At 38.0% G+C, this 13,583-nt stretch overlaps 1 protein-coding gene across 2 annotated transcripts in view; it reads left to right on the plus strand.

The window, feature by feature from the left end:
* The window catches only part of LOC136857000 (sodium/bile acid cotransporter 7-B), a 112,219-nt gene that overhangs the window by 13,469 nt on the left and 85,167 nt on the right, over nucleotides 1-13,583 (plus strand). For both annotated transcript variants that reach the window (XM_067135326.2, XM_067135325.2), the window contains exon 3: nucleotides 10,717-10,867. In XM_067135326.2, coding sequence (XP_066991427.1) covers nucleotides 10,717-10,867 — 151 coding nt within the window. The remainder of the gene's footprint in view (nucleotides 1-10,716; nucleotides 10,868-13,583) is intronic.

Raw genomic sequence — 13,583 nt, forward strand, 5'->3', positions numbered from 1 at the left:
ATTATTATTATTATTATTATTATTATTATTATTATTATTATTATTAATGGTTCATGTTTGTGGGTTACTGTAGTCACGTCCTAGTTCGTGAACCATGGGCAACGGCTGAGTGGCCTAGTAAGTGGTCCTGAGAGTCGGGATACCAGTTGCTATGGAATGGGAGTGGGCATCTCGGACATATTCTGAGTCGTGGTCCTCCTTGTGCTCAGGCGGCTAGGACTATACAATCCACCGGTGGTCCATAACCCGTTAGAGGAGAGATCCTCACTTGGACTATGTGCAAGTAGGGCAGCATCCTGCTTCATGAATCGACCGAGCTCAGAACATTTTAAGCAAGCCTCGGACCTATGGGAGTAACGGAGTCCCACTCCCATTTGACAGGCGAGGGACTCCTTGGAAACAACTTGGCGAACGAAATGGAATTCGATGGGGAGCTATCAATATTAATGGGGCTTATGGAAGAAAGAAAGTAGAACTGGCTGAGTCAGCAAAGAGGATGCATCTGGATGTGCTAGGAGTAAGTGATATTCGGGTAAGGGGAGATAACGAGGAAGAGATAGGAGATTATAAAGTGTACTTGACGGGTGTTAGAAAGGGAAGGGCAGAGTCTGGGGTAGGGCTCTTTATCAGGAATACCATTGCACGGAACATAGTTTCTGTTAGGCACGTAAATGAGCGAATGATGTGGGTAGATTTGTCTGTTGGAGGAATTAGGACTAGAATTGTGTCCGTGTATTCACCATGTGAGGGTGCAGATGAGGATGAAGTTGACAAGTTTTATGAAGCATTGAGTGACATCGTAGTCAGGGTAAACAGCAAGGATAGAATAGTGCTAATGGGCGATTTCAATGCGAGAGTTGGGAATAGAACTGAAGGATACGAAAGGGTGATTGGTAAATGTGGGGAAGATATGGAAGCTAATGGGAATGGGAAGCGTTTGCTGGACTTCTGTGCTAGTATGGGTTTAGCTGTTACAAATACATTCTTCAAGCATAAGGCTATTCACCGCTACACGTGGGAGGCTAGGGGTACCAGATCCATAATAGACTATATCTTAACAGACTTCCAATTCAGGAAATCTGTTAGGAATGTACGAGTTTTCCGGGGATTTTTCGATGATACAGACCACTATCTGATCTGTAGTGAACTAAGTATCTCTAGGCCTAAGGTAGAGAAAGTGAAATCTGTCTGCAAACGAATAAGGGTAGAAAATCTCCAGGACGAGGAAATTAGACGGAAGTACATGGATATGATTAGTGAGAAGTTTCGAACAGTAGACATTAAGCAGGTTCAGGATATAGAAAGTGAATGGGTGGCATATAGGGATGCTGTAGTAGAAACAGCCAGGGAATGCCTTGGAACAACTGTGTGTAAAGACGGGAAAAGGCGAACATCTTGGTGGAATGATGAAGTGAGAGCAGCTTGTAAACGTAAAAAGAAGGCTTATAAGAAATGGCTCCAAACAAGGGCCGAGGCAGATAGGGAGTTGTATGTAGATGAAAGAAACAGAGCGAAACAAATAATTGTTGAATCCAAAAAGAAGTCATGGGAAGATTTTGGTAACAACCTGGAAAGGCTAGGTCAAGCAGCAGGGAAACCTTTCTGGACAGTAATAAAGAATCTTAGGAAGGGAGGGAAAAAGGAAATGAACAGTGTTTTGAGTAATTCAGGTGAACTCATAATAGATCCCAGGGAATCACTGGAGAGGTGGAGGGAATATTTTGAACATCTTCTCAATGTAAAAGGAAATCATCCTGGTGGTGTTGTGAACAGCGAAGCTCAAGGGGAGGAGGAAAATGATGTTGGTGAAATTATGCTTGAGGAAGTGGAAAGGATGGTAAATAAACTCCATTGTCATAAAGCAGCAGGAATAGATGAAATTAGACCTGAAATGGTGAAGTATAGTGGGAAGGCAGGGATGAAATGGCTTCATAGAGTAGTAAAATTAGCGTGGAGTGTTGGTAAGGTACCTTCAGATTGGGCAAAAGCAGTAATTGCACCTATCTATAAGCAAGGGAACAGGAAGGATTGCAACAACTATCGAGGTATCTCACTGATTAGTATACCAGGCAAAGTATTCACTGGCATATTGGAAGGGAGGGTGCGATCAGTCGTTGAAAGGAAGTTGGATGAAAACCAGTGTGGTTTCAGACCACAGAGAGGCTGTCAGAATCAGATTTTCAGTATGCGCCAGGTAATTGAAAAGTGCTACGAGAGGAATAGGCAGTTGTGTTTATGTTTCGTAGATCTAGAGAAAGCATATGACAGGGTACCGAGGGAAAAGATGTTCGCCATACTGGGGGACTATGGAATTAAAGGCAGATTATTAAAAGCAATCAAAGGCATTTATGTTGACAATTGGGCTTCAGTGAGAATTGATGGCAGAATGAGTTCTTGGTTCAGGGTACTTACAGGGGTTAGACAAGGCTGTAATCTTTCACCTTTGCTGTTTGTAGTTTACATGGATCATCTGCTGAAAGGTATAAAATGGCAGGGAGGGATTCAATTAGGTGGAAATGTAGTAAGCAGTCTGGCCTATGCTGACGACTTGGTCTTAATGGCAGATTGTGCCGAAAGCCTACAGTCTAATATCGTGGAACTTGAAAATAGGTGCAATGAGTATGGTATGAAAATTAGCCTCTCGAAGACTAAATTGATGTCAGTAGGTAAGAAATTGAACAGAATTGAATGTCAGATTGGTGATACAAAGCTAGAACAGGTCGATAATTTCAAGTATTTAGGTTGTGTGTTCTCCCAGGATGGTAATATAGTAAGTGAGATTGAATCAAGGTGCCGTAAAGCTAATGCAGTGAGCTCGCAGCTGCGATCGACTGTATTCTGTAAGAAGGAAGTCAGCTCTCAGACGAAACTATCTTTACATCGATCTGTTTTCAGACCAACTTTGCTTTACGGGAGCGAAAGCTGGGTGGACTCAAGATATCTTATTCATAAGTTAGAAGTAACAGACATGAAAGTAGCAAGAATGATTGCTGGTACAAACAGGTGGGAACAATGGCAGGAGGGTACTCGGAATGAAGAAATAAAGGCTAATTTAGGAATGAACTCAATGGATGAAGCTGTACGCATAAACCGGCTTCGGTGGTGGGGTCATGTGAGGCGAATGGAGGAGGATAGGTTACCTAGGAGAATAATGGACTCTGCTATGGAGGGTAAGAGAAGTAGAGGTAGACCAAGACGACGATGGTTAGACTCGGTTTCTAACGATTTAAAGATAAGAGGTATAGAACTAAATGAGGCCACAACACTAGTTGCAAATCGAGGATTGTGGCGACGTTTAGTAAATTCACAGAGGCTTGCAGACTGAACGCTGAAAGGCATAACAGTCTATAATGATAATGTATGTATGTATGTATGTATGTTATTATTATTATTATTCACATCATTTTCTAATTGCACCTCCCTGTGGTTCAGCTGGATAGCCTCTGGGAAATTGGAGATTTCCCGAAGGTGAACTAAATCGGAATTCCTCTGCGGTTAACAACTGTGTTTGTAAATTGGAGCTTGCTCCATTCAATGTTGACTACCATCAAAAGTAAATTATGGAAAGGTCTTTTAGAAAAAGAATTCCACCGTTCTGCCCAGTAAGAAAGCAGAAGAAGGCTACATCAGATTCGGTGGGTAGCCACCTAAAAGACAGCAATGAGTTGGAGCATTTGCAATCACCCAAACATACATCAGAAGACAAGAACAGGATCAGGCATAACTAAATCAACTACATTACAGCACACAATATTAATTCTCTATTGAAAACAGGAAAACTTAAAAGTTTTATTGATGAATTGAATAAACAGAAATTTTAATAATGGGGCTCCAAGAAATGAGAAATACGACAGAAGAACCATTTGAATCTCAAGGATACAGAATTACAACGGAAAGCTTGGACGAAAGACTATGAAACAATGCTTGCAATTTGGAACAGGGTTTATAACAAATATTAACATCATAGACTCTATATGGCCTTTCAAGCCATCTCACCAAGAATTGCAAACTTTAAAAACAAGAAATAAAATTTATACTATCATAAATGCCCATGCCTGCACAAATCAGAAAATTTTTCTAATAAAGACCAGGAAAAACGTGGAAAAGTTTTGGGATCTCCTAGAAAAGACAATAAATCAAATAAATAAAAACAACATAAAGATTATATTAGAGGACTTCAATGCCCAATTGGGAAAGGAAAAACTGTATCAAGATATAATTGGAAAATGGGCTCCACACAAATTTACAAATAAGAATGGTCAAAGACTTGTTGAATTATGCAGAGAATACAACCTAATTTACAAATCTACATTGATTTTAGCAGTGCATTCGACACTGTTAACTTAGGCATATTGCTGGCCAAATTACAATCCCTTCATCTAAATCAGACTGCTTTACAATTCTTTAGCTCTTACCTCACAAACCACAGACGTGTCGTTATAAAGAATAAGACGTCAATGGGCAATGAAACATGCAGGAATACCCCAAGGTCTGTACTTGGACCATTGCTTTTTATTTTATACATAAACAACATAGCATCTCGACTGAAATATTGTAATTATTGTTCCAGGGTTACCTGTGGAGCAGAAAGAGGTGAAAGAAGGTGCTGGGATGAATGGGTCTAGCTACAATATCAAGAAAACAATTTAAAACATAAACTGAAGGTTATATTTTTGAAAAACAAGAAACTTAACAAATTTTCATTTAGTGAGATTACAATATCATTTCAGGGTACAAAATAGAAAAAATCCAAGATTTCAGAATTTTGACAGTCTTGGGCTTCAAGCCCCTAGTTTTACAATTTTTGAGCTCCCAGCTCAAATTTACAAACGAGCCCAAATTTGTTCAAAGAGCAGAAATCCCCTAATTCACAGAGCACTTGCTCCCCAACATACAACATCTAGCCTTCAAGAGGCATACAGTAATCTTTCTTTGAAAAAGAGCTAACAGGCTCTCAGTTTTCCAAGCCTATTCAAAGCAACATCAATTTGCAATTTCTGGATTATACAGGGGTATTTAATACCCAACCTACTGGGCCTTCATGGAACAAGAATAATGGCTAAATAAATGGCCCGAACACAAAATGAATGGAGGCAAATACTTGCACTCCTAGATATGAACACTTAAAACCTAAAGGGCACCAGGCCAATGAAACAGGGGCTATTCTCAAACTATGGAGGTGACTCGTATAAGAATAAATTAAGACCTTACGGAAAGGAAGAAAACCAGTTACAAAACGTAGTCACCTCAAACCAATATGAACGGGAGCTCGAGAGGGTACATCACTCTCTATCCCCGATTTACAGTTAAAGATTTTATGAAATTTTTACATTAGCCGGCAGAAAGTTACATTTTTAGAAAAGTAGGTTACATAGTAAATGAGTCGGACCTTTCCCTCGGGTTAAACTGCGAAGTTAGCTACAACAAGAATGTTACGTGGCTATTACCTTATTGGTGTACTGCTGCCTGATGAAAGAGGTGCCGCCTGCCTCCTGCTTGTTACACACACTTAGTTAGATGATGATCAAATGGCCAAGAGACGTGAAAATCCGCAGTTTATAAACCCTCGGGGAAAGTTCAAGACCTTTCACGAATAACCCAGCTACACCCTCTCAATTTTATTGGTTAATTTAAAAGTTAAGCTCAAAATCGAAGAAGAAGAAGAAGAAGAAGAAGAAGAAGAAGACAGGGTTTGGTAGAAAAAAAATTACAGAAATTCTTGACTGGTTGGATTCAAAACTGGCGGAAAGAAAAGATCAATTTTGCCAACCGAAAAGTAAATGAACATCATTTGGCGTGGGCGCCCATGCCCGGGGGCAAGGGGGGGGGGCATGGCCCCCCCTCTAGCTCTCAGGGAAAGGCAAAAATGTAATGTAGTCAGGTGTTTTTCTTTCAATAAAATGATTTAAAAGTTGGTATTACGTAGAAGTTGTAGTACCGACCTCACCAGCAGGAAGAGGATAGCATTGGTGTTATTCTACTGTGGAATACAAGTCGCCATTCATCTTCCAAAATTTTAAAAATTCTACATACGCCCAGGTCTAGGGCCCTCCTCTACAAACTGTCATATGTGCGCCCATGTCAATTGGTAAAAAAAACTTATGAATATTTCACATCAGGGTGCGTGATCATAGTTTTTTAGCAGTGACATTTATGGAAGAATATCCAACTTCTTGATGAATGGTTAACAAAACAAGTAGAAATTCACACAGTACAGGACACTTCAAAATAACAAAATTCCGTCTGACATCTTGTGAGTAAAGTTTTAAATAGGTCTAGTTTCAAGTTCACGGTTTCTCCAGTAGAGGAGTTCTTTTAGGCGCTAGATTTAAATGCACGGCATTGGGGTGTATCTCCCGGTACAATTATCATCTATATGCGGATGACCTCCAAATATATTATCACACAAATTTGGGAGATATACGTCTAGCAACTGATAGAATGAATGCTGACTTACAAAATATATCATCATATGCTTGTGAAAACTCTATATTAATAAATCCCTCCAAGAAAAAAGCTATTATAGTTGGACAATCAAAATTAATAAACATGACAAAGTCTTTGGACATCCCTTCACTCACTCTATCTGGTACCAAAATTCCGTATGAAAAATTTGGTAAATAACCTAGGTGTTGTTATAAATGAAAACCTAAATTGGAATGAACACGTCACACGTATCTGTAACAGGGTATATGCCTCACTCCATCCTCTGAAATACCACCACAACATTTTACGGTTAAATATGAAAGTCAGGCTTATAAAAACATTACTTCTCCCTTTATTCTACTAGTGTGATGCTGTATTCATAGATGCAACGAAAGAACAAATTAGAAAAATACAAAGCACCATGAATTCCTGCATCAGATTGATATTTTCGTTACACTACGACACTCATGTCACACCTTATTACAAGCACCTTTCCTTCCTGAAATTTGAAGAACTCAGAAATCTTCATGTAGCCCTCTTGGTGTACAGATTACTAACTGAGAGAACTCCCCAGTACCTGTCATCAAACTTTACATACCTTTCCTCTTTTCACCAGCATAATACACGCTCTGCTACTACACTTGCCATTCCTTTTAGCAGGTCAGCTGCCTATAATCGCTCATTTATTGCGATGGGAAGTAGATTATGGAACTCTGTTCCAAATGACATACAAAGTAGTAACACCCTAGAGTCTATCAAGTCTTCCTACAGAAGATATCTCTTAGATGCATAAGCCCACGGTGTGAATCTTGATGAGTGATTGATGGTGTATGGATGTGTGTATAATTTAGTTAATTTTTCTTTAAATTAATTTACTTATTTAACATAAAATTAATTTAGTAGTTTGACAAATGATATGTTCATATTGATATAATTATGATGTTGCATTCATTTTGAATTTATGTTACAAATTGGTTTCTTTTAAAATATTTAATATTCTCCATGGTTTTTCTGTACAACGATGTGGTTAAGTGAAAGAGAGGACCACGAGTCCTAACTTCACCACTATTAAAGATAAATAAATAAATAAATAAATAAATAAATAAATACAGTACTTCAAAAGGAGACCGAACAAACTTAAAACTTGGAAACACCCTGACTGAAAAAAAGGGGAATGGCAGCTGGATCTTGTGTGTATGGACAAATCCTTTGATAGAGAAATTTACGATGTTAAAGTGCTGAGAGGAAGAGAGACCAGTTCAGACCACTACATAGACAAAAGCAAAATTCAATTGACACCATTAAAGAAGAAGAAATCAAATAACAATAAAGGAAAAAGGAATTACGATCCACACAAATTAATCGGAAATGACAAATATCAGGAAGTCACATGGACCATAAAATTAACAGATGATTTAGAAGAACTTATACCAATTCTCAAACAACAGGCTGAAAATTTAGCCCCCTTATATTCACGGAAAAGACATTCTTGGTGGATACCAGAATGTGACAAATGTCATGAAGAAAGATACCAAGCATGGTTAAAATTTAAAACTCATAAAACAGGAAAAAAATGACATCAACCTCAAAAATATTAGGAAAAAATTCAGCCAAACTATTAGAAAAATTAAGAGACAATTTCAGAAAAATATGATCACCTCAATAGGAGAAAACTACCATTAAACCAATTCTAGAGATTAATATTAAAACTTCGGTAGACAACTAAAGAAATTCAACCCCCCTACATTAATGTTATAAGTGAAGATGGAAAAATAGCGCACAGTACTAAGGAAAATTCCAAAATGATGGCAAAAGCATTGAATAAATTTTTGAACTGTAAAGAACCTGAAGAACTTTTAAAAATTAACACAGACACCACAGTAAAAACCAAACCTGAATACCTAAATCCCCCAACATTCCAACAGGTGGAAACAGCAGTCGAGGAGATGAAAAACTACAAAGCATGCGGAGAAGATCAAGTTTTTGAAGAAATGTGGAAATATGCCAGTAAAAAATATGAAATGGCGTATGGCTTTTGGTGCCGGGAGTGTCCGAGGACAAGTTTGGCTCGCCAGGTGCAGGTCTTTTGATTTGACACCCGTAGGCGACCTGCGCGTCTTGATGAGGATGAAATGATGATGAAGACGACACATACACCCAGCCCCTGTCCCAGAAAAATTAAACAATAATGGTTGAAATTCCCGACCCTGCCGGGAATCGAACCCAGGACCCCTGTGACCAAAGACCAGCACGCTAACCATTTAGCCATGGAGCCGGACAATATGCCAGTGACACAGTTTGAATCTCTCTACACATGGCTCTAGTGAAAATATGGACAACAGAACATTTTCCCAAACACTGGACAAGAGCTATCATCCATCCGCTTCACAAGAAAAAGGAGATAAGAGCAATCCTGATAACAACAGAGGTATATATCTCTTGGACTGTACATACAAAGTATTGCTAGAATCCTGTATGGCAGAATTAAAGAACAATTAGAGCAAGAATTAGGTTATTACCAAGGAGGCTTCAGACCTTGGAGAAGCTGTGTAGAACAAATCATCATGTTAAAATTGGTTATGGCATATTTCAGAAAACAAAACAAACCTCTCGCAGTAACATTTGTAGACTTTAAGAAGGCATATGACTGTATTCATAGACCTTCAATATTGAAAATATTAAGAAATTTTGGACTGCACCCGAAACTAATCAAACTGATTGAACTCACCTTAACCATCACACAATCAAAAGTCAAGTTCAGAGAGAAATTTTCTAAGTCATTCCTCATAAAAACTGGTTTAAGACAGGGAGATTGTTTTTCACCACTGCTATTCAACTGTGCTTTGGAATATATAATGAGGGAATGGTATAAGGATAACCCAAAAAACATCAAAATTGGAAAATCAAAACACAACATAACCTTAAATTGTCTGGGATTTGCTGATGACCTTGCTCTCCTATCTAACAATGTTCAGGAAACTTGACAACAAATTAAATCACTACAGGAAATAGCACAAAAAATTGGCTTCAATATATCCTTTGAGAAAACAGAAATCACGTTAACTGACCCACCACTCGCAAAAAAAATCGAAGTAAAGGAACAGGAAATCAAAATTGTAGACAAATTTAAATACTTAGGTGAAATTATAACATACAACCTTAACAAAAAGCAAACATGGCATAATAGAAAAAACAAATTAACCAAAGCTCAATATGTCACCAAGAAACATACAACAAAAAAAGACCCCTCAATAGCCACAAAACTAAAGCATTATAAAACAGTCATACAACCAGAAATAACATACTCTAGTGAAACCATTTTCAAAACAACTAATACTGCAGCAATAGACAGTATACTCAAAATAGAAAGAAAAATAATCAGAACATGTATAAACAAAAAATACCCAGAAAATGGACACGGAGACTGGTTTCTGATGAAACAGTCTACAAAGAAATAGATCAGCAGGATAGAAAAACTGTGAACAGTAAGAGTAATATTAAGTGGATTACTGAAATCAAAGAAGATATGAAGGAAATACAAATCACAGTAGAGGATTATTATTATCACTGCAGTGTGTGGAAAAGAAAAATAATTTTTCAGATCTTAGTATGTGTGACTAACGCATGGTACCTATTGTAGTGTATTGGAACAACCCGCATATAGCTGAGGCCATGGAAAACAAAATTAGGGTAGTAATAAACAAAATAATAGAGGATGAACTACGACACGTGTCATAGAATTGTCTGCATGAACTAAAAAGGAAATCATTTTTCAGAAGTTGCTATGACATTAAAGTAAGACAAGGGAAAATCATTGCCTCTTTTCATTTCTTTCCTGTTCTTTATGATAATAAGGTTGTTTCCTAATTTCTTCTTGTTGAAGAGAACAGCAGCTGTCTCCAACAGGAAGGACAGGTAGAGTTTTGGGCGAATACAGCCTGTCAGCTCGCTAAGCGTGGCTCACTTGAGTTTGCCATAAACTCTTGTTTGGTGGTCTCTGTATAAGCTGTTATTGAAAATTCTTTTGCAGAATGAAAGCATGTAAGTACCTAAAAAGTTGAGTTGGTTGGCATTTCCAGTAGATTTGAAGAATAATTCCTCTATGGACAAATTCTACTGCTCTGGATTCTCATGAAATCAATGGTTCTTATAAGAATGCTTTGTCTACATATGAGCCTTATGAACTGTTAACATTAACTGAAAAATTTTATCCCTTAAAAGAAAAACAATCAGTTGGTGCAATTATTGAATTTTTCAAATGTAAATATGAATTGTTTTCTTTCTTGACAGTCTTGTAGTTGCTAGCTGTATGCCACCATCATCATCATCAGCAGTCATTATAACAAGAGCTGTTGGTGGCAATGAGGCTGCAGCAGTATTTAATTCAGCTCTTGGAAGTGTACTTGGAATTATTGTTACACCATTCACACTTCTATTCTTTGTAAGTACCATTACTATTAATTTAAATTAGAATATGTAACTAATAATGACGTAGAAAGGTAAAAGTCTTAAAAACGCAAAATTTCCCAGTTTTCACTCAAATAATTCACTTTCCTTCAACACAACATCATCATCATCTTCCTTCCATGAATTGGGCCATGGTCTTGCATTTTTCTTTTTGCAAGACTTGAAAGCAATCAAATGTCCTTCCGACGGTTTGCTAGCCTGAAGAAAGTAAGACCATTGGTGGGGCTGCCACCTCTCAGCTAATGGTCTAGCTGAAATTACAGCATTTCTTCCATAATTGATGTAACGGTTATACTGCCGTGACTCGGTCAACAGAGCCTCATCTGTGGGAAAAGGTTTGTTCATCACGGGAAGGTGAGATTGGCATTTGGGCAGGAGAGGTTATGTCATCATCATCATCATCATCCTTCCGAGAATTGGGCCATGTGGCTCGTTAAGGTCTTGCATTTTCTTTCCATCACTTCATTGGACATCCTATAGATCTCTGTCCTCTTGGCTGATAGTGTAGGATCTCCTTTGGTAGTCTTCCCGATTCCATCCTTTGAACTTTTCTTGGTAATCACAGATTAATTGATTACTGGTTGCACATTCAGTCCCTTGAGCACATCTTCATTTCTTATACGATCCCATTTTGTATAGCCTGCTGTTCTGTGCATGAACATCATTTCATGTGTTGTAATTCTGGAAATATCTTGATCTCTTATTGTCCATGCCTCACTGCCATAGCAAAGGGTTGGTCTGGCTAAAGTGTTATAAAGATGTAAGCGAGTGTGTTTTTGGACAAGAGATGGATTCATGATGTGATTTATGATTCCTGCTGTTCTGGTAAATTTGCTTATTTTTGCAGAGATATCAATTTCCCCTTGGTAAGATAAATTGTATCCCAGATAATTGAATTCATTGACTCTTTCCTAAATTTTATTATCTGAACAGATTTTACTGGGGATAGAGTCCTTCCCCTTAAAGGCTCTTTTGCTCTTTTGTGGTGAAATGATCATATCGAATTTTGAAGAGACTTTCTTTAGATTAAATACTGACCACTGCATCTTCTGATGATGCTACCAATGCAACATCATCAGCAAAGAGTATGGCATCTGGATGTGTGAGATATCTGCAGACTGGGATTGATCCATGCCTTTCATGCCTCCATTCCTGCATTATGTTGTTCATATAGATTATGAACAACAAAGGAGAAAGTCCACAACCTTGTCTCACACCTCTGCTGATCGGTTCCCATTCAGTCTGATGATTACCTAACTTTACTGCAATAAGGTTGTCACTGTACATGTTGTATATGTTATCTATTAACTTTTATGGGACATTATCTTCTGCTAAGATAAGAAGTTTGTTCCTGTTAACTAGGTCGAAGGCTTTCTTAAAATCAGCAAGTGCTATGTGAGTTTCCAAGTTAAATTCCCTCTGCTTTTCTACTAAGATTTTCAAGGTAAAGAAAGCATCAGCATATGAGCATCCCTTTCGAAATTCATTTTGTTCATTTCCAATCACATTTTCATAATACCTGAATAATTTCCCTTCAACACATGGTAGATTATTATTATTGTTGTTGTTGTTGTCGTTGTCGTTGTTGTTGTTGTTGTTTAGGAAGGCTCGGCTTGTGCCAGTAACATAATTGGCTGACTCGGCCTAAGCAAAAAGTCCCCCACTTGATTATGAAACTATACAGATGTCTACAAATATTTAGGTCTACAACAGAAATAATTACAACATACATATATACAACAAATGTACACAAATGATGTACTTAACCCTAGACCGGGCCAACCAGCGCGGTATTTTACGCTGTAATTCCTAGAAGTGTCAGTCTTTCATCACCTCGCGTCTAATACCTTTGCTCTCACTCTTGCCCTTCTGTTCAGTCGAATTTTGACAACAGTGGAAGTGATACATGTGTAATTATTTCGAGCGAACTCTTGGAACCCGAAGCTGGTTGACAAAGTCAACCGCGCGCCTGGTCATGTAAGTAAAATTTATTTATTTAAAATATTTTCTTTCCTCTGTACTTTTCGGGTAATTAGGCAAAGTAAGGCGTAATTGCACGTAGTATATTTCTACTTTAGGTCTTGTTTTGTCAATGATGAAGACGTATCTGACATTTTGAGCCAGTTGTCCGATGAAATAGAGGACATTGCCTCGGATTTTTCGGATGGAGAGGAGGAAATTATAAACGTATCGGATCAGGATCATAACAGTGATACGGAGCAGGAGGCTGATTCAGAACGTGAAATCTATGAAGACGGTAACTAAAGAGAATTTATCTTTGGGAGAGATGGAGGAACAATGTGGTCCACGACGGACTTTTCAAAACTTACTTCGAGGGTAAAAGCAAGGAATACTGCCAGGACCGGAAAGGGAGGCGAGGAAGGTAACAATAGAAATTGACTGTTTCATGCAGTTGATAAACGCTGAGATGGTCGATGAACTATTATACTGGACTAATTTGTACATTTCCTGGAAGCGGGAGGAAGTGAAATACAGCCGTGATCGTGATTCTAAATTTGTGAACCGCAGTGAAATTATGGCATTGCTCGGGGATAAGGTGTGAAAGATTTTTTGGACATGGCAACAAAGGTTATTTACCATCCGTCATTTTTTGCTATTATATCTGTTCATTTCATTGTATAATTGTGCAAATATTAAACTATTACAATTAATTTAATTTAATTATGTAT

The sequence above is a fragment of the Anabrus simplex genome, chromosome 1 (assembly GCF_040414725.1).
Source record: "Anabrus simplex isolate iqAnaSimp1 chromosome 1, ASM4041472v1, whole genome shotgun sequence".
In the NCBI taxonomy this organism is placed as follows: domain Eukaryota; kingdom Metazoa; phylum Arthropoda; class Insecta; order Orthoptera; family Tettigoniidae; genus Anabrus; species Anabrus simplex.